Source organism: Neodiprion virginianus, chromosome 2, assembly GCF_021901495.1.
Source record: "Neodiprion virginianus isolate iyNeoVirg1 chromosome 2, iyNeoVirg1.1, whole genome shotgun sequence".
Taxonomy (NCBI): domain Eukaryota; kingdom Metazoa; phylum Arthropoda; class Insecta; order Hymenoptera; family Diprionidae; genus Neodiprion; species Neodiprion virginianus.
In genome coordinates, this window is record NC_060878.1 from 31647505 (window position 1) to 31669806 (window position 22302).

Below are 22302 nucleotides of genomic sequence, written 5' to 3' on the forward strand. Positions count from 1 at the left end.
CAGATTGAAAACTGGAGACGAGAACCGGTGCTTTCAACATGGTATTGCCGTTGCCGATGATACAGAATCGAGTTCAAGAAAATCATATACATACAGAATCTTCGTTTGTTTCTAAACAAAAATCGTATACTCGAATATTACTAACGCTGGTTATTTGACAAAGACTATAGCAATAACTGAACTTTTTCCGCATTCAGTCTAGAGATTTTAATAATCTTGACATGGCAATACGCTGCGTCAACGTATAAATGATGTGCACATTTGATTACTGAATTAAAAGTTACCATTTTTTTTTTTTAAATTTCAAAGTCCTTCGCAAGGACATTGTTGATATGACCTGCAGGAATGAAAAGAAACAGAGCTGCATGTATTTGATTGAATTTATTCGTTCAATGACACGTAGAGGCTTGCAATCAACATGATACACTTTTTTTTTGCTATTACTCACATTAGACATTATGAAGTACTGCTCCTTTTCAACTCGTCTTTCATTCCATCAATTTTCTGAAAATCAACTCGTGGTAAAGTTATCTTTGGAATTGGCCAAGCTGTGTTAGGATCGACAGACACCGGATTCAAAAAATGGTCAGTCAATTCCTGCACACTCTGACCCCAACGACTATTCAAGATAAATTCCATCGTTGCACTGCATGCAAGTAGTCGATGACCGTCTTCGTTAAGGGATTCCAATCGCTCCACCATCAGTTTCTGGCAATAGACAATCACAACATTAACGTACAATCAGCTGCAAATTCTATATGATCAACGTAGGTACATAAAACGCTGTTGATTTAATCACATTATATTTCCATTTATTTTTCAAAATCAAAACTCGATGATATTACGTGATTCTTGTCGCTCAGTAGTCTGAGCTCGCGATAAAACTGGTACAAATTAAGTAGCGTCCTTTTGTACGTTGTAGAAGCGATTTCGAAATTGTCTTCGAGGTTGTCGTTTGGAGGCTGCTTCTCTTGAGTAAAATTATATTCCGAAGCCTTTCTCCCGTACCATTTATTGAAAAATCTACCACCCGCTTCAACTTGAGCAGGAAAGCATTTCGTGCGGCCCGTAAAGGGCGAACATTTGACGAACAAGTATCTACACAGTTGGAAAATCTCTTCTTCCGGTGCTTCGATCAAGTGCACGAGGTATTGGGGATATACTAACAGCAATCCGGTCACTGCTTCGGAGGAATATTCCTTGGCGGCGAGACTGAACGCTTTTAATACATGGTCACTCGATTCGTTCGTTTTAGCGCAATAAATCAGTCTGCAGATATCCGAGGCTCTGTTGCTCTCGACGAAATGCAGCATCGACTTTCTCTCAGGTTCCTCCATCGTGCTACACGGTTGTTTGGTCGATACAATTGATATGGTGGATGTCAGCACAACTTTAAAACACGTGTTGCTGCATGTTTGTTTGATATAATACGGCTGCACATTTCGTTGTGGTGGCAATCCTTAATTGGAAGCAACGATTCAGTAAGCTGACAAAGTTAGTTTTCATAAAAATGATGTATATGTGAAGTGTTTAAAATACTGTATATGCTTGCATGCTGTTTAACAATATGTGAGATTTTTGATAAAGGTTCCACTAAATTTGTCTAAATCAGTATTCGTAGTTGCCTTAGTTGTTGTGATTATGAGTTTGATACACATAGAGGATAAAATAGGGATCCTTACGACGATAAGGAAAAGACATTTTTCAGCAGGGGCTTTTTCCTTCGTTACTTCTTTTCTGTTGATCCCACGCTCTTTTCGCTGCGTTTTCTGAGTTCCTGGGGGTCCAATTGGTCAGGAAAGGGTCATTTAAATCAAATCTAAGAACAAAAATTTTCGGGTCCAAAAATGGAAAAAAAGTAAGGCTAACCCCTTTGCATTTTTGGCGAAAATCTTGGCGATTTTGAAAAGTGCTGGAATAAATTCTTTCTGGCACTACTCCAACGTAATTTTGCGGGAGAAATCGATTGGGCGCAGTTCCAATACGCTGCGATCAACGCATCGAAAGTTGCAGCCAAAAAACGAAACCTGTGATTATATGAATCCTTACGTAATGTTTTTGATGTGTTTTTATACTGAAAATATTTATTGCTATTCCAGGTACAACCCGAGGTGGTTATCGGTGGTTGTTCGAGGTGGTTGGCGACTGTTGGAGGTGGTCGGAGGTGGACGAGGAGGAGGACGAACTGAACTGAGTCTCAAAGCCCTGTTGACATAAAAGCAGCTATTCGATAGAAATTATAGTTTATAGTTTACACAGCCCATTGCATGATATTTCATTATAAATACGTATGTTTCAATGTATTTAGGAATAATTTATCAAATATACAGAGGTCATGTGCAAATAATAAATGAATTGATTCGACCGCAGTTTGATGTATTCATTAGAGCTTTGACAATAAATTTAAGCTTTGTTACTTCTTTTATTTTATTATGGATAATCAAAAACATTTCCGACTAATCGTGCTGTGGAAGCATGGGGATTAAACCAAATGTAGCAAAAGATTAGAAACAGTGTATGTGGAGTACGGGTGTTTTTCTAATAATGCAAATAGAATAGAATACCACGTCTTGCGAATTAGCTTTCCAGACAGAGATGAATGATGAATTTTAAGGACTGCATTATCGTTGTTGAATACTCTATGCCTCATGGGAAAAGAAAATCTGTAACGACAAAATTGATGCACCGGATCATCGTCGACTTTAACTTTTGAAATGTCCTACCATTTTCGAACACCTCCAACCATCCTATTTACCTATATTACTAGATTAGCTATGATATGAAAAGAGAAGAATTATTCGTTTCGAAATGGGATTCTATTCGACGCGCGCTCGATGTATTCTATGACATTAGAATTCATAATTATTCCAACAACTTTTCATTTGCTCTCTCGATCTTGAATTTTCATAGGCATAGAATCGAAACGTTGTTTCAGCTGGTCGCAAGTGAAGTATCTGCGTTGGGTGGAGGAGCAGAATTGTTTTTCGAAAAGTATTCGGATGGAAAAAAATTCAGAGTAACTGTAATACATCACGGATGCGCTAATTTTGAACGAGATGAAACGGATGCTTCGTATATGAGACAGTATTTAACGCTGCGCAGTGATTTAAAGACCTAAAAAGGCGATAGGGAGAGAAAGAACGACGCTTCTTAACACTTCGAGTGTATTTTAACACACATTTGAAAGATACGAGCGAAATTTTTCATCATCCAACTGTCGCAGAACGGCAGCGTTATCAGCCGAGTCGTTCACTGAAGAATATATCTTCAGTCAACGGCTGACCATCGAAGGGCCTGGCCGCTTGAGTCTGGAATCGGCAGGAGAGATGAAGTGCGTATTTCTTGTATGAAACGTGAAAACTAAAAGCATTATACATCATATCATATCATCATACATCGTACACCATGCATCATACATCGTACATCATACATCATACATCATCATACATAGTATTAAAGGTCGGAATCAAAGTTCGGATGTCGGATGTTCAGAAAGTGACGTCACCAATTCAAAATCAGCTAGCCGAATTCCTCAGTCGGGAAACAACCGCGCAGTAGAGCGGACGTATGAGAGTCGCGCTCCGCAAATTTCGAGTACCGGGTTCTCAACCTCCGGAAACTCGACTTCCAGGATAAGCGCTCCGTGGTTCCTCGTTCATGTTTACAATAAATTATTTCAATTCGTTTTTCGCGCAACCCCAAATTCGGTAGCTGTCAGTCCGCTAATAAAATTTCTCGACTTCCAGGATAAGCGCTCCGTGATTCCTCGTTCATGTTTACAATAAATTATTTCAATTCGTTTTTCGCGCAACCCCAAATTCGGTAGCTGTCAGTCCGCTAATAAAATTTCTCGACTTCCAGGATATGCGCTCCGTGGTTCCTCGTTCATGTTTACAATAAATTATTTCAATTCGTTTTTCGCGCAACCCCAAATTCGGTAGCTGTCAGTCCGCTAATAAAATTTCTCGACTTCCAGGATAAGCGCTCCGTGATTCCTCGTTCATGTTTACAATAAATTATTTCAATTCGTTTTTCGCGCAACCCCAAATTCGGTAGCTGTCAGTGCGCTAATAAAATTTCTCGACTTCCAGGATAAGCGCTCCGTGGTTCCTCGTTCATGTTTACAATAAATTATTTCAATTCGTTTTTCGCGCAACCCCAAATTCGGTAGCTGTCAGTCCGCTAATAAAATTTCTCGACTTCCAGGATAAGCGCTCCGTGATTCCTCGTTCATGTTTACAATAAATTATTTCAATTCGTTTTTCGCGCAACCCCAAATTCGGTAGCTGTCAGTGCGCTAATAAAATTTCTCGACTTCCAGGATAAGCGCTCCGTGGTTCCTCGTTCATGTTTACAATAAATTATTTCAATTCGTTTTTCGCGCAAGCCCAAATTCAGTAGCTGTCAGTGCGCTAATAAAATTTCTCGACTTCCAGGATAAGCGCTCCGTGGTTCCTCGTTCATGTTGACAATAAATTATTTCAATTCGTTTTTCGCGCAACCCCAAATTCGGTAGCTGTCAGTCCGCTAATAAAATTTCTATAACTTTATAATCTTCTCATAATCTTTTTGGTAAAATATGTCGATAAAAAAATTATATTAAACCTTACACATTATTTTTGATTCGTTCTCATGCTGAAAATATTTATTAGTATTCGAGGTATAACCTGAGGTGGTTGAAGGTGGTCGGCGGTGGACGAGGAGGAGGACGAGGAGGACGAGGATTTGTGCTGGGTGAGTAATACACTTTTATAATATTTGATGGCAATTGTAATTATATTTCATCTGAAGTATTACAAACTTGTCACGTTTACAATAAATTATTTCAATTCATCTTTCGTGCAAGCACATATTCAGTAGCTATGAATAATCTTGTACAATTCATTATATTATCAATTAGTTAATTAATATTCTTATAATATTTAATGGCAATTGTCATTATATTTCATCTGAAATATTACAAACTAGTCACGTTTACAATAAATTATTTCAATTCATCTTTCGTGCAAGCACATATTCAGTAGCTATGAATAATCTCATACAATTTATTATATTATTAATTATTTAATTATTTACATTAATCCTTACACAATATTTTTGATGTGTTCCTATACTTAAAATATTCATTACTATTACAGGTATAACCCGAGGTGGCCGGAGGTGGACGAGGAGGAGGACGAGCTGGACGATGAGGTGGACCAGGTGGACGAGGAGGAGGACGAGGTGGACGAGGAAGAGGCGGGGTGGGTCGTGGGAGAGGACCTCTCCTCTCCTCAGAGGAGGGGAGGGGGAGGGGGTGGGGAGGGGAAGGGGGAGAGGTGGGCGGGCAGGGGGAAGGGAAGGGAAGGGAAGGGAAGGGAAGGGCTGGGGAGGGTGAGGCGGAGGGGGTGGCGGGGGGGGGAGGGGAAGGATGGGAGGGCGGGAGGGCGGGAGGGCGGGAGGGCGGGAGGGAGGGTGGGCGGGCGGGAGGGAGGGAGTGGAGGACGGATGTCAATGCGAGCCCGTTAGAGTGAATAGAGCAAAACACCCCCCCCCCCTCCTTCCCGCTCGCCCCCCCCTCCCTCCCGCCCACCCCCTCCCTCCATCCCTCCCGCCCTCCCGCCCTCCTGCCCTCCCATCCTCCCCCCCCCCCCCCCCCCCGCCGCCCCTTCGCCGCCCCCTCCCCAGCCCTTCCCTTCCCTTCCCTTCCCTTCCCCCTGCCCGCCCACCTCTCCCCCTTCCCCTCCCCACCCCCTCCCCCTCCCCTCCTCTGAGGAGAGGAGAGGTCCTCTCCCACGACCCACCCCGCCTCTTCCTCGTCCACCTCGTCCTCCTCCTCGTCCACCTGGTCCACCTCATCGTCCAGCTCGTCCTCCTCCTCGTCCACCTCCGGCCACCTCGGGTTATACCTGTAATAGTAATGAATATTTTAAGTATAGGAACACATCAAAAATATTGTGTAAGGATTAATGTAATTAATTAATTAATTAATAATATAATAAATTGTATAAGATTATTCATAGCTACTGAATATGTGCTTGCACGAAAGATGAATTGAAATAATTTATTGTAAACGTGACAAGTTTGTAATACTTCAGATGAAATATAATGACAATTGCCATCAAATATTATAAGAATATTAATTAACTAATCGGTAATGTAATGAATTGTACAAGATTGTTCATAGCTACTGAATATGTGCTTGCACGAAAAATGAATTGAAATAATTTATTGTAAACGTGACAAGTTTGTAATACTTCAGATGAAATATAATTACAATTGCCATCAAATATTATAAAAGTGTTTTACTCACCCAGCACAAATCCTCGTCCTCCTCGTCATCCTCCTCGTCCACCTCCGACCACCTTCAACCACCTCAGGTTATACCTTGAATGGTAAAAAATATTTTCAGTATAAGAACACATCGAAAATATTGTGTAAGGATTAATATAATTGAGTAATTGATTAATTAATTAATTAATAACATGATAAATTGTATAAGCTTATTCATAGCTACTGAATATGTGCTTGCGCGAAAAATGAATTGAAATAATTTAATGTAAACATGACCAGTTTGAAATATTTTAGATAAAATATAATTACAATTACCGTGAAATATTATAAAAGTGTTTTACTCACCGAGCACAAATCCTCGTCCCCCTTCCTGAATCACCTCGATTATGCAAGAAATATATAGAATATATTTCTATATATAGAAATTTTATTAGCGGACTGACAGCTACCGAATTTGGGGTTGCGCGAAAAACGAATTGAAATAATTTATTGTAAACATGAACGAGGAACCACGGAGCGCATATCCTGGAAGTCGAGAAATTTTATTAGCGGACTGACAGCTACCGAATTTGGGGTTGCGCGAAAAACGAATTGAAATAATTTATTGTAAACATGAACGAGGAATCACGGAGCGCTTATCCTGGAAGTCGAGAAATTTTATTAGCGGACTGACAGCTACCGAATTTGGGGTTGCGCGAAAAACGAATTGAAATAATTTATTGTAAACATGAACGAGGAACCACGGAGCGCTTATCCTGGAAGTCGAGAAATTTTATTAGCGCACTGACAGCTACCGAATTTGGGGTTGCGCGAAAAACGAATTGAAATAATTTATTGTAAACATGAACGAGGAACCACGGAGCGCATATCCTGGAAGTCGAGAAATTTTATTAGCGGACTGACAGCTACCGAATTTGGGGTTGCGCGAAAAACGAATTGAAATAATTTATTGTAAACATGAACGAGGAATCACGGAGCGCTTATCCTGGAAGTCGAGAAATTTTATTAGCGGACTGACAGCTACCGAATTTGGGGTTGCGCGAAAAACGAATTGAAATAATTTATTGTAAACATGAACGAGGAACCACGGAGCGCATATCCTGGAAGTCGAGAAATTTTATTAGCGGACTGACAGCTACCGAATTTGGGGTTGCGCGAAAAACGAATTGAAATAATTTATTGTAAACATGAACGAGGAATCACGGAGCGCTTATCCTGGAAGTCGAGAAATTTTATTAGCGGACTGACAGCTACCGAATTTGGGGTTGCGCGAAAAACGAATTGAAATAATTTATTGTAAACATGAACGAGGAACCACGGAGCGCTTATCCTGGAAGTCGAGAAATTTTATTAGCGGACTGACAGCTACCGAATTTGGGGTTGCGCGAAAAACGAATTGAAATAATTTATTGTAAACATGAACGAGGAATCACGGAGCGCTTATCCTGGAAGTCGAGAAATTTTATTAGCGGACTGACAGCTACCGAATTTGGGGTTGCGCGAAAAACGAATTGAAATAATTTATTGTAAACATGAACGAGGAACCACGGAGCGCTTATCCTGGAAGTCGAGTTTCCGGAGGTTGAGAACCCGGTACTCGAAATTTGCGGAGCGCGACTCTCGTACGTCCGCTCTACTGCGCGGTTGTTTCCCGACTGAGGAATTCGGCTAGCTGATTTTGAATTGGTGACGTCACTTTCTGAACATCCGACATCCGAACTTTGATTCCGACCTTTAATACTATGTATGATGATGTATGATGTATGATGTACGATGTATGATGCATGGTGTACGATGTATGATGATATGATATGATGTATAATGCTTTTAGTTTTCACGTTTCATACAAGAAATACGCACTTCATCTCTCCTGCCGATTCCAGACTCAAGCGGCCAGGCCCTTCGATGGTCAGCCGTTGACTGAAGATATATTCTTCAGTGAACGACTCGGCTGATAACGCTGCCGTTCTGCGACAGTTGGATGATGAAAAATTTCGCTCGTATCTTTCAAATGTGTGTTAAAATACACTCGAAGTGTTAAGAAGCGTCGTTCTTTCTCTCCCTATCGCCTTTTTAGGTCTTTAAATCACTGCGCAGCGTTAAATACTGTCTCATATACGAAGCATCCGTTTCATCTCGTTCAAAATTAGCGCATCCGTGATGTATTACAGTTACTCTGAATTTTTTTCCATCCGAATACTTTTCGAAAAACAATTCTGCTCCTCCACCCAACGCAGATACTTCACTTGCGACCAGCTGAAACAACGTTTCGATTCTATGCCTATGAAAATTCAAGATCGAGAGAGCAAATGAAAAGTTGTTGGAATAATTATGAATATTAATGTCATGGAATACATCGAGCGCGCGTCGAATAGAATCCCATTTCGAAACGAATAATTCTTCTCTTTTCATATCATAGCTAATCTAGTAATATAGGTAAATAGGATGGTTGGAGGTGTTCGAAAATGGTAGGACATTTCAAAAGTTAAAGTCGACGATGATCCGGTGCATCAATTTTGTCGTTACAGATTTTCTTTTCCCATGAGGCATAGAGTATTCAACAACGATAATGCAGTCCTTAAAATTCATCATTCATCTCTGTCTGGAAAGCTAATTCGCAAGACGTGGTATTCTATTCTATTTGCATTATTAGAAAAACACCCGTACTCCACATACACTGTTTCTAATCTTTTGCTACATTTGGTTTAATCCCCATGCTTCCACAGCACGATTAGTCGGAAATGTTTTTGATTATCCATAATAAAATAAAAGAAGTAACAAAGCTTAAATTTATTGTCAAAGCTCTAATGAATACATCAAACTGCGGTCGAATCAATTCATTTATTATTTGCACATGACCTCTGTATATTTGATAAATTATTCCCAAATACATTGAAACATACGTATTTATAATGAAATATCATGCAATGGGCTGTGTAAACTATAAACTATAATTTCTATCGAATAGCTGCTTTTATGTCAACAGGGCTTTGAGACTCAGTTCAGTTCGTCCTCCTCCTCGTCCACCTCCGACCACCTCCAACAGTCGCCAACCCCCTCGAACAACCTACCTGGAATAGCAATAAATATTTTCAGTATAAGAACACATCAAAAATATTATGTGAGGATTAACATTTGAAAAGTGCTGGAAAAAATTTTTTCTGGCACTATTCGGACGCAATTTTGCGAAACAAATCGATCAAGCGCAGTCCCGATACGCTGCGAGCAGCGGATAAAAATTTACAGCCAAAAAACCAGAACCTTAGGTTTCAACATTTTTCAGCAGGTGCATTTTCCTTCGTAACTTCTTTCCTGTTGATCCCACGCTCTTTGCGCTGCGTTTTCTGAACTCCTGGGGATCCAATTCGTTAGGAAAGGGTGATACAAGTCGAATCTGAGACCACAAATTTTTGGCTTCAAAATTGAAGAAAAAGTAAGGCTAACCCCTTTGCATTTTTGGCGAAAATTTTCCCGTTTTCGAAAACTGCTGGAATAAATTCTTTCTGGCACTATTCCGACGTAGTTTTGCGAGAGAAATCGATTAAGCGCAGTCCCGATACGCTGCGAGCAGCGGATCAAAAGTCACAGCCAAGAAACCAAAACCTGTTGTTACGTTGGGGTGAGAGTGTACTGAGCGGTGGTAGGTAATGAATAATTGAATAATCAAGGTTGCTCCCTCGTAATGACAATGAATAGAAATTAAAACTAAGAAAAAACCTACCTTTCGATAAGCCGGTAATTTGTAGGATCGTGTTGCTATAGTCCTGTACAGGACTGTGAGGTTTGTTCAAATTGTTGCGGCAATTTTATCATAATGAAAATGGGAAAATGGTTGTTCAAAATAAATGGTTCAATACGATTCAACTGGTAAAAGATAAAGTATATTCTGTACGATTTGGTGATTGCAATGTCTGATAACAATGAATGGTGATAATGACATAAAAGCCGAAAGTAGCATTTTATAAAGTGTTTGAGTTTATATAACAATCCACGCCGACGGACGAATTCATATTCAAATACAGAGAAGCTGCAGAATCAATAAATTTGACCGTTTGCGTGTTTGAGCAAATCGTGTGTAATTGCATTCTAAATGATATTATTGTTTGATACCAAGAACATCTATCCTGAATGATGGTTATAACTAGCTGGTCGTGATTACTGTATTGTATCTCTCTTTTTAGATTATCTTAAATTAATTATATTTCCTGTTGTTAATTCTTGTTGGTTAAATCTTGGAAACAATACGTATGATTTAATTGGGGGTAGTGAAGCTCGCCACCAATTCTAGACTTGCTTTTAAATGGATATGGCAGAAGAAAATTTTGATTACAAAGGTGAAAACAAGAATTCGTTCAATGTCGAAGATTAGCACTCGGATTGACTTATCTTTAGATGTGTAGTTCGAGCGAGATTGAGAGCCGTCGAATCGTGTCGGTTTGCGTCAGTAGAATTCTGGACCAGGGCCTCACCTCAAGTTCGGAAGAGTTGATGAATCGAACGATGTTGAACGTCGGGTACTTAGTCTTTGTGGATTTAGAATGATACTTTACTAACGAAAGCTATGGTTGAAAGTGTCAATTTGTTGATTTTGATATATGTTAAAAGTGATTCCAAAGATTATTTATCAAAAATGATAATGTAGTTATTATTATAAGTACTTCAAATTACCTGATTCGGTTGAATCAGGGCCGAACTCAATTTAATTACGGAAAACGGAATGGCATAAAAATGTCTATTCTCGAAATGATGAGATTTAGTAAAGCACAAAAAAGATGGAAACGTAGAAGATAGAGAGTCTTTTGCAGCTAACAGAATAACTGAATGGTCGAATTTGACGAATTAGCGTGAGATTTTAGGCCGGTCATAACTAAGATTTTTCGAACGCTACTATTGCTCAAGAAGGGCTAATACGGGTCGACGTCCACGCACCTCGCGACTTAACAGACGAAAGACGCGGCTTTTTGGGCCTGAGGGTCCAAGGAGCTGCAGTTGTAATAAGTTATAACGGTAATTAGCCAATAAGGTGCGAGGGCGACCTCCCGGTGCCCGAATTCACATGGTCAGCGTTACTTCACGGTCTTCGACGGTGTTCCGACGATTCTCAATCTCCTCGGTGACATATTAAAAATATGAACAAGAGATATTTACATACAATGTTCACACATTCGTCCGTACATCTTAATAAGTAATCTATTTTAATTTAGTTCACAATGGATGAATAGTTTATGCTAAATATCAATGATAATTTTGCCTTAAAAAGAGAGGTATTATTAGGCTGAGCTCCGCTGTTACTAGCTCAGCAGTCTCCTACCTCAGTTCTTGGTACCAGTTATAAGAAACAATTTTGAACCTTATACTAGGGATCATTGTTGGTCTCTACGTGACTTTTGCCAGGAGGGGTGAAACTCGTCGTTATTAGAATATGAGATTTTGATGAAATAATATCTGTGCATTGAAAAAATTAGAGAAATGAAATGAAATAGAATTTTAAAAAAGGTACGCCAAGGCTGTACGTCGGGGCGTAACACTGTGTTTTCGATATTTTTCAGCAGGTGCTTTTTCCTTCGTAACTTCTTGCCTGTTGATCCCACGCTCTTTTCGCTGCGTTTTCTGAGCTCCTGGGGGTCCAATTAGTCAGGAAATGGTCATTCGAATCGGATCTGAAACCACAAAGTTTTGGCTCAAAAAATGAAGAAAAAAGTAAGGCTAGTAAGGCCTTTGCATTTTTGGCGAAAATTTTCGCGATTTTGAAAAGTGCTGGAATAAAATCTTTCTTGCACTATTCCGACGTAATTTTGTGAGACAAATCGATTAAGCGCAGTCTCGATACGCTGCGAGCAGCAGATCAAAAGTTACAGTCAAAAAACCAGAATCTGTGTTTTCGACATTTTTCAGCAGGTGCTTTTTCCTTCGTAACTTCTTGCCTATTGATCCCACGCTCTTTTCGCTGCGTTTTCTGAGGTCCTGGGGGTCCAATTAGTCAGGAAAGGGTCATTTGAAAAAAAAACCTAACCTACCCTACCCTACCCTACCCCACCCCACCCTACTGTACCCTACCCTACGCTTCCTACCTACCCACGTTTCGCCTACTTTTGATCCTACTCCTACTCCTGATCCTACTCCCAATTCTACTCCTACTTCTACTGCTACTGCATTAAATATTATGAAAATTTTATACTCACAGTGCTCAAATCCTCGTCCTCCTCGTCCACCTCGATCACCCGCAACCACTCCTAAAAACCTCCGACCACCTCCAACCACCTCGGGTTATACCTCGAATACCAATAAATATTTCCAGTATTTAAAACACATCAAAAATATCGTGTATAGATCAATATAATTTTTCATTTACACATTTCACCGAGAACATTTTTTATTTGCAAAGTCGAGTTTCACCAGGTAGCGGACCTGGAGCGCAGAAACTACGGAGCGCTTGCTCTGGAAGTCGAGTTTCATCAGGTTGCGGACCTGGAGTGTAGAAATCACGGAGCGCTTGTCTTGGAAGTCGAGTTGCACCAGGAAGCGGACCCGGAGCGCATAATCCAGGAGGTAGAGAATCCGGTACTCGAAATCTACTGAGCGCGATTCTCATACGTCCGCTCTACTGCGCGTTCGTTTCCAGACTGAGAAATTTGGCTAGCCGAGTTTAGATCGATGACGTCAAAGGAAAAAAAATTGGGTGACGTCAGTTTCTGAATATCCGAACATCCGAAACATCCAGTCTTTGGTTTCGAACTTTAATACTATGTATGATGTATGATGTATGATGATGTATGAAGTATGATGTACGATGTAGACGTACGATGTATGATGATATGATATGATGTATAATGATTTTAGTTTTTACATTTCAGACAACAAATTCGCACTATATCTTTCCTGCCCATTCCAGATTCAAGCGGCCAGGCCCTTCGATGGTCAGCCGTTGACTAAAGAGATGTTTTCTAGTCAACCGGTCAGCTAATAACGCTGCCGTTCTGCGACAGTTGGATGATAAAAATGTTTGCTGCCACCTTTCAAATGTGAGTTAAAATACACTGAACATTTCAAGAAGCTTCGTTCTATCTCTCTACCAAAAAAAAAAAAATCGCCCACAATCACCTTCTTAGGTCTTTAAATCAGGACACCTAGTTAAATACTGTCTCATATACGGAGCATCCATTTCATCTAGATCAAAATTATCGCATCCGTGATGTATCACAGTCATTCTGAATTTTTTTCCATACGAACACTTTTTGAAAAACAATTCTGCTTCTGTACCCAACGTAGAGTCTTCACTTGCGACTAGCTGAAACAGCGTTTCGATTCTATGCCTACGACAAATCAAGATCGAGAGAGCAAATGAAATGTTGTTAGAATAATTATGAATATTAATGTTATAGAATACATGGAGGAGCAGGGGGTCGAAGAGGACGGAAGTGGTCTGCGGAGGTTGGTGGCGGTAGGGGGTGTTAGGGGGTGGTCGGAGGTGTTCGGAAATGGTAGAAGGCGGTGGGAGGTGTCGGGAGGTGTATGGTGGTCTTGAAAGTGATCGGAGGTGGTCGAAGACGACGAGGAGGACGAAGGTACTCGGCGGCGGGAGGAGGTGGTTGACGAAGGTTGGCGGTGCTCGGTGGTTGTTAGGGTGGTTGGCGTTGGACGCGGTTACGCGTCTTCTCATGGGGATGATCGAGCTGATCGACATTTTTAAGTCGCAGTCAATTAGTCTTACGCACTCACTTTGTAGAGACTCAATCTCAAGCTTCCATGCCGACACTACTTTGGTTACTACGGCTACGAATGTCGGTGCGAGCTCGTTAGGTAGATTCGATAGAGCAGAACCCTCCTACGCTTCCAGGCCCACCTGGGCCCACTTGCCCACCGAAAACTGGTCACAGAAATTTACCCAGGGGTATCCGTCTTTATATTGTTCAGTCAACGCCACGTATTTCACAAACAATTTTTATCTTTAAATCTCCCGCGCATAAAGTTGGTTGTGGCCCTGTAAAATGGCTGCCGCACGCTCAGAATATAAGTCTATGGCTCAAAATCACTCACACAGCGCATGCGCATAATCACTCGCAAGCTATCGATGGCTCTGGTAGGATTTTCAAAGTTGTGACATAACCTTTTTTGAGAGTCGAGTGTGACCGGAGCAATAATGGTGAGAATCATTAATTAGTACTAAGAAAATATTGTAGAAAGTATGACCTGCTAGCACTTTGCCTAACCTGATGTCTTGAACATATAAACCCTCTGGACAAAAATCGTTCAATACCAGGACCGCCTAACCTGAAACTTGAAGTACAGGAATAAAATTGTAGCTCCTCGATTGTTATCTGCTGGACATCGTTTGTGTTCTCAAAAGATCAAAAAAGTTCAAATCAGTTTAAGTAACGTAACATAGATCGAATTTATTTGGATTTTTCAATTGCAGCATGGTCGAGTGAAAGTCCGCACTACTGCGGAGCAGGAGGAATTGAAGAAAATAGAAAGGGCCAAGAAGGTTGTTCAATACAGAGCTGGGATTGACTTGATATTTAAAAAGGTTTAATCATATTTTTCACACTTGCTTACATTCAAGTGAACACACCTTTTCCTGAAGCTTTGGGTTTGTTTTCAAGCATCCAGAGAGTATTTAATCTGTAACCGTGAAGAGTTGAGAATTCAAATTTACATCAGTCTTCTCGTATTGTAATTTTTTTCACTGGTCGTCTCAGCTTGCATTTGTTTCCAATGATTTTTAAAGCGGCAAGGAAGAATAGCAGCCCACTCGATAGTGAATGCGTTTTACTACTCGCATCCTATAAATATTTCTTACAATACTCATCCAAAATTTACTTATATTAGAGAAAAGAAGGGATATGGGATGATGAAATATTCCTTATGAGTGAGCAAATGGTTCTGAAAAATCCTGACATCTATACTCTGTGGAATGTACGCAGAGAAGCTTTTGGTGGAATAAAATGGTAAATTCTATTTCCAATTTGAAAGACTACCAACGTCTTTATAGAAATAGTTATAAATAAATGAATAATAATAATAGTATATTGCATCATGATTAATCTTTCAGGAGTCAAGAAGATTACGTAGAACAATTGAAGAAGGAATTAATATTAACTGAGCACTGCTTACGGGCTAATCCAAAGTCTTATAGCGTATGGCATCAGAGATGTTGGGTGAACGATCATTTACCGGAACCAGACTGGGCAACGGAACTATCACTGTGTGCGAAGTGCTTGAATTTGGATGAGAGAAATTGTGGGTCTATAATACAGTCATAAAAATGAGTGGGTTATTATTTAAAAAATATTTTCCATTTAATTATTTATTTGTTTCTCTTCCAGTTCACTGCTGGGACTACAGGCAGTACGTTGTAAAAAAGGCTGGCATACCAGAGGATGAGGAGTTCAAGTTTTCGACAACGAAAATAGAAACTAATTTCTCCAATTACTCGTCGTGGCACTATCGTAGTCTAATATTGCCAAAAATGTTTCCGGATGAAAACGGAGAGCTACCTATTAGGGAGGATAAACACATTGAAGGTGAATATTTCAGCACCTTGATAATTTCCAATGTACTCAAATACACTTAATGAACATAGCATATATTTTATGTTTCCAGAACTTGATCTTGTAATGAACGCCACCTTCACTGATCCAAATGATACCAGTGCCTGGTTTTATCAGAGATGGCTTCTGAATACCAGGTCAACATCAACTAAAACTGTATGGGGAATAAGAATGAATGAAGCCAGAATAGTCATTGCTTTTAATAAGGAAGTGTCATTGAACAAGAGTAACACCCAACTCAAAGTAGACGAAAATTTGATCGACACAGAGTTCAGATCTTGTAATGCTAAAAACTACACTTCTGTGTGGATTGCAACTTTCCCTGAAAATGGGGTAAATTTGAAGAGGAATAGTGTCGTTGAGGTGTTGCACGACGGAGCTGATTACCAGCTTAACTGGTCCTTGAATGATCAGGCTTGGGCTTATAAAAGTGAATTGCCATGCAATCAGGAGCACAACGTCAAACACTTGAGTACACAGTTGGAGAATTACAAACAACTTGCAGAAATAGAACCAGAAAATAAATGGGCATTGCTGACAGGTATAATTCTCATGAAGAACATTGATGCTGTTAAATATCATGCCACTATTTTGAACGACTTGGATACCTTAATTCGGATTGATAAAAAGCGATCTCAATACTACAAAGATTTGCGTGAGTTTCACTTTTACTGAATTACAGTAATTCAATGCAGATTATTTCTACTCCAAAGGTATAAAAACTTATGTTACCATTTCAGGAAGCAAATACGTAATAGAATTTATGATACGTCATATTTTCGCGGACAAAGGGATCGAATGTGAAATTTCTCAGATCGTTCTACCGTGTATGAATCTTACGACACTTTGGATGGAGCGGTACATGAGCTTTATGGAGCAAATAAATCTAGCTGGTAATCAATTGGGTGATTCGCTACAGAAACTTTGCGCTTTGCAGTCATGTGTGAAACTGTCTTTGTCAAGTAACGGTATAAAATCACTGCAGCGATTCCCAACGTTGGAATCCCTCAGGTTTTTGTCATTGCGGGACAATAAGTTGTCTAGTCTAGATGAGATACTGGATTTAGTTAAACGAAATAACTTGACTGAGCTCGATATACGTGACAATCCTGTTTCTAATGCAACTGACATTCTCACACAGTTGACCATGATTTCACCTGAACTCAAAGTGTTTTTAACTAGTCAACCAGGCTCAAACATTGATTCTTCATCATGAGTTTGATTCTTCTGATACATTTTGTAAATACTGAGTCTAATGAACTATGAAGACGTAGAAGCAACAAACGAAATTTTGCATATGCAATGAAATTTTGTATTTGATATTAATCGTGTTTGCAAATACTTCAATCATGCTTGTTGCTACGTATTTGATTCTGTTGTACGCACAGACATTCGTCCCGTACAGTGCTGTAAATACTGTATGAATGATGGATGGTATAATTAGGTATGTGTTCGGAAGCACACAACACCAGTTTCGAATAAATATTCACATTCCTAGATAATGTTAATCATTATTTCCACCTCATCTTATGTCATCACTACAGTTAAAATAATTCAGGTAATTTTTGTGTAAAATTCGCCATTTTCCATTGTATCATAAATCAATATTTTGGGAACCAATATTTGCAGTCCCAAAAAACAAATAGACTCAAAACGCGAAGAAATAGTATATTACCGAAAAAGGGTGATCCCGAAGAAAATCGTGAAAGTCTGATTTTTTATAAAGCAGTTCGTTTCGCAATCTTTGAATTATACTTACGGAGTTCCGGAAGTCACAATATAGGTACATATAGAGGAAAGTTACCTTAGAATGATTATAGTGCGACTAGAAATGATTTCTTTGCATTCAACCGCACATTTGTATATTATTTCGCAATATTTACTCTTTGGGATTACGGATTGGAAAGGTACAAAAAACAAACACGAGTAGGCATATGTTAGTGCTTTACGAGTTGTATTCAAACAGCTCTGTATTTTCACCGAGTTAAGTGTAACAAATCACCGTTAAAGAAAAGCGATAGGTCTTTCATCGAAAAATTACGTATTTCCTGATCTTAGCTAACCGTAATTGTTTAGTTGCTTATTATTCCATCGATCCAGTCAATGTAGGCAGATGCACGGACGAATACAGACGGTGCGCCGACAGTTCCGCATGGCGAAAGTCCCCAGGATACAATACCGACGAGTTCCCATGATCCGGAGACCAATTGAGCCAATGGGCCACCGGAGTCACCCTGATCAATGCGAATCATTTACATAGTAAGAAATCGACGAAACCCTGCGGCCACGCACATCAAACGTTGCGGATGATCGAATTGATTACTTACGGAGCAGGCGGAGATCCTCGAGTTGTCGAGGGGTCCAGTGCAGACGTTGTCAATGGCGGTTGGCACCAGAGGAGGGTTGGCTACGAATCTGGACAAGGCGTCGTAGCACACTTGGGTGTCGACGATGGGGATGGTGGCCGTCTGCAAAACGCTCGGCATCGACGGAAGTATGGTCTGGGAAACGGATCCCCATCCAGAGAGGACCGCGTCTCCGGCGTGCAGGGTTCCTGCAGCTGGCAGACGTATCGTGGCTACATTGGCGTTCAGGGTGAAGGGGCTAGCGAGCTTGATTAAAGCGATGTCGTGAGGTGCTACACCGCTGAAATTCAAAAATAGCATGCGTTAGATAAAAGATGTTTTTCGTAAGGTCAATCATCAACCCCAGATCTATCCGTCATGGAAAGTACCCGAAGTGTATGTGGTATCACACCGATTTTCTTCATACCATGGTGTGTCGTAGCGAATGAAAAAAAATTAGACACTTTGTTTTACGTCCCAGTTCAGTCATTCAAGAGGTAAAAAATCTTTTTGAATGTAAAACTGATTTTTGAAAGTAAACTTTTGCGGTCGTATTCAACTCTTGAACAGCCGAATTTTCCCGTAATAAAATACTTGTCTAACGATTCTTTATTTACTACGACATATCACAGAATAAAGGAAATTCGAAAAGAAGGAAATCGGTGAGGTACCTGCACTTTGAGTAGGTTCCCTGTAAGATTTATCCTTACCCAGTGTAAGACGGGTGAATGAAGGTCTGGCCGACAGCACTGGACTGCTGAGTGCTTTCGACGACATTGATGAGGTGCTTTCCGGCATAGACGGTGGTGCTACCGAAGCTTGGGAGCTCGGTGAAGCAGTGAGCAGCGGTGACTACCCACTCCTCGCTGATGAGGGATCCACCGCAGCTGTGGCTGGCGGAAATGATGATGCTCCATCCCCACCAGAGAGACACTTGATAGGGGTAGGCACCCTGGACGGCATCCTGACCGTTTACGATGCGGCTGTTGCCGTAGAGGTGGTGGAGCTCGGGATAAGCACCCTGGACGTTGTGCTCGGGGGAGGCCCGCGCCCAAGTAGGGTTGGCCTCACCAACTGCAATTCGTTGACAACATTCACTTCAGAAATCCACTTTGTTATAATACGTTCAGAGTTAATTATCAGACGTAGACTTACCGGCAGCTACAGTCGCGAGGACAGCCAAACAAGCGATCGCGGCGAATTTCATCGTGCTTTGGACAAACTTCCCACGTTTCACCGTCGTTTTATATACCATTTCATACGGGCATGTGTAGAAGTGTCGGCAACCTATCACCAAAATCTCATTCGCAGATAGGGGGTTGATCAAATTAACAGAAATTCGTCATTATCTCTAAACTATAGATTCAAAGGTGATAGTCACACCTGATACAGATAAATCTCTTTGTGATTAAAATTTGTCAGTGTTTCGTTTTGATATTTACCAAGCAACTTCCCGTTCGCTGATATAAGTATCGGACTGGTAGGAGCGCAATAAAGTAAAAGTAAAACGATTATTTCAGAGGTTTAGGAAGGTTTAAAATCTCAACAAATAGCGTTTTTTCTTAGTGACCTTTTCTATTAGTACCATTCTTTTACGAATATTTTGGCGCAAAGACAACTGAAAAATTCACAAAATTGAACTAAGGGGCACTGAGAAAGCTGTGATGGCTGAAAATGGGAAAACGTTTGTAATCAATTGAAAGCAAGTGAAATTTTTCTTATTGTCAAGTTTTTTGTCACATTTTTGCCGACGAAAATCATCCTTAGTTGTTAGAAAAATATTAATAATCGAGGAAGATATTAAGCATTGAAGACAACTGCGCTTCCAAAGTTCTAATGTAGTGCGTATTTTTTCATTTATTTTCGACGCTCCATACTTCCATTAGCTATTAATATTATTTTAAGGACATCACTGATTTTCATCGACAAACGTGTCACAAATAACTCGAAAATAAAAATTGCGTATATTTTCGCAATTGATTCTAAACGGTATTTGAATTTTACCCACAATTTTAGCCGTCAAACTCTTTCTAGTCCCCTTAACGTATCATAACGTCACTAGAACTCTTTGTACGCAAATATGTCCAAATATGGTAAAATTTAGCATACAGTCACACGTGAATCGATTCTGTTACGTTTTCGTGCAACTTTGCGTTATAAGTAAAGAAATCCAGGCGTTGCTTGGGTTCCAAGGGATTTCTCATACTTCTAATGAATCTACACAATTATTTTTTTCCAATTGCTGATGCTAAAGGTCTTTTTCATTTTCGCGTAGATCATATGGGACGCAGAGATATCAACAGTGGTTTAACATCTCGGTAGTCAATCGCAAGTTATCGAATGATAACAGACGTCGATGATCGCGAGTGCGGATAATTTACGCTTACCAGACGTATTTTATAGACACAATCTGGTTTAAATGATCAGAAATCAAAATGGCAATTGGTAACAATATTGTTATCAAAAATTGATCCCTTAACAAATCGTGCTTATCAGGCTTATTAACGCAATGACTAAATTATCGCTTTCGGATAAAATAACTGTCTAATGGATAAGATAGACATGGTATGGAACACAAAAGAGGAGGTGCAACATATATACCGGTGATTGTGTTACTTTATTTCACTGACGTTTACACGATACAATCTCATGCCAGCTTCACGTCCCTTTGCCGAAACGCACCTTCGAGTACATTCGACGCAATTAACCGAATTAACGGCTGTACTAAGCGGTTTCAGAGGTGATCCAGTCGGTGTAATTAGAAACCCGAACGTAGACAGACGGCATTCCGGAAACACCGCAGGGAAAAATACCCCAGGAAATAATGCCGACGAGCTGCCACACGCCGCTTATCAACTGGGCAAGAGGACCGCCAGAGTCGCCCTTAATTAGCGAGGATGAGAAACACGACTCCGTCATTTCGTTTCAAACGTAGGCAGTCACCAAAACGCTCTGCTTATGCTGGCGATACTCACCGCGCAGAAGGTGACGTTCAAGCCGCTCGGAGATCCGGTGCATATATTCGTGTCGTCGAGCGGCGTGACGCCAATCAGACTGTACAGAGCTGAGTAGCACGCGCTGTTGGTGATTATAGGGACGGTAGCAGTCTGCAGAACGGTTGGCAGTACGATGGTATCGTTGAAAGATGTGGAACCCCATCCGGTGACGACCGCATTTCCGGTGTGCGTAGCGTTTTGGGCAGGTAGAGATATGGCGGAAATTACGGAGGTGAAGTTGAAGGGAGTGGTGAGCCTTAGCAGGGCGATGTCGTTAGGATTTTCGCCTCTGGAATAATCAGAGCATAGAATTGTACCGAGTAGACAAAATCCGAGTACGAAACTCAGGCGTGCGACACGTCTTACCCTTGGTAAAGAGGGTGTACTATCTGCTCTTTGACACTCGACGATTGCTGAGTGGACTCGTTGACGTTGATTAGGTATTTGCCACCGTAAACTGTCAGGCTTCCGTACTCTGGCAAGTCAGTGAGACAATGACCCGCGGTTACGATCCATTCTCTGTTTATTATTGCGCCACCGCAAATGTGGCTGGAGTTGATTTCCGGCGGAAATCCCCACCAAATAGATACTTGATAAGGATAAGCTCCCTCGACAGCATTCTGCCCGTCGGTAATCCGCGAGTTGATGAGTCCTACCTTGCTTCGAGTGACCCTTGAGTGACCCAAATGTTCCGCTGCGGTGGTGAACCGGTGATGCGGGTGCATGCGAATAATTGGTAATTGGAAAAGGAAAAGAGGTCAGACAGTGGCCGAGGGGGAGAGTAGACTTCCATTTTTAGCAATTATCGTTACTCACGGGTTACTAGATGGGCCGCAAATATGACCAGGGAAACAACAGCGTAGAACTTCATCCTCGTATTGCGCAGGTTGATTGCTATCTGATTGGCCTTTATATACAGATTCAGTTAATCAAATCGTATTGTTCAATCTATCATTGAGCATTCGGTGTTATCGCTAGCAGCTGCACAATTTGTCAATTGCTGGCTCTAACCGAATTTATACCTTTCTGTTATACGCATCGAACGTTATTTCAGTTTCTCGTACAGCATCAGGAAAGAATTATTTTCACACACAAGATACTCATTGTCAAAGATCACTCTCCGTTGAGCTCAAGTTT

The 22302-nt window shown here is 40.7% G+C and overlaps 3 protein-coding genes across 4 annotated transcripts; 1 reads left to right on the plus strand and 2 right to left on the minus strand.

Annotated features, from left to right (window-relative positions):
- Positions 1-410: 410 nt before the first annotated feature.
- LOC124297799 (uncharacterized) lies at positions 411-1337 on the minus strand. Its single transcript, XM_046749114.1, has 2 exons — positions 846-1337; positions 411-708 (listed from the first exon to the last, which is right to left on the minus strand). Exons 1-2 carry the CDS (start codon positions 1335-1337, stop codon positions 457-459), a joined length of 744 nt encoding a protein of 247 aa, XP_046605070.1. The 3' UTR covers positions 411-456.
- Positions 1338-14330: 12993 nt separating this feature from the next.
- On the plus strand, positions 14331-17321 carry LOC124297919 (geranylgeranyl transferase type-2 subunit alpha). Of its 2 annotated transcripts, XM_046749325.1 has the most exons (7): positions 14331-14416; positions 14690-14800; positions 15103-15221; positions 15326-15513; positions 15600-15797; positions 15877-16479; positions 16565-17321. In XM_046749325.1, exons 1-7 carry the CDS (start codon positions 14414-14416, stop codon positions 17038-17040), a joined length of 1698 nt encoding a protein of 565 aa, XP_046605281.1. In that variant the 5' UTR covers positions 14331-14413; the 3' UTR covers positions 17041-17321. The 2 variants fall into 2 exon arrangements, with proteins under 2 accessions (XP_046605281.1, XP_046605283.1); XM_046749327.1 differs by lacking the exon at positions 14690-14800 and having other exon boundaries at positions 14349-14416.
- Positions 17322-17761: 440 nt separating this feature from the next.
- Positions 17762-22083, minus strand: LOC124297800 (transmembrane protease serine 9-like). Its single transcript, XM_046749115.1, has 9 exons — positions 21982-22083; positions 21532-21859; positions 21145-21454; positions 20895-21052; positions 19612-19646; positions 19325-19456; positions 18880-19243; positions 18152-18470; positions 17762-18058 (listed from the first exon to the last, which is right to left on the minus strand). The coding sequence occupies exons 1-9, from the start codon at positions 22034-22036 to the stop codon at positions 17897-17899; spliced, it is 1863 nt and encodes a 620-aa protein (XP_046605071.1). The 5' UTR covers positions 22037-22083; the 3' UTR covers positions 17762-17896.
- Between the last annotated feature and the right edge of the window lie 219 nt (positions 22084-22302).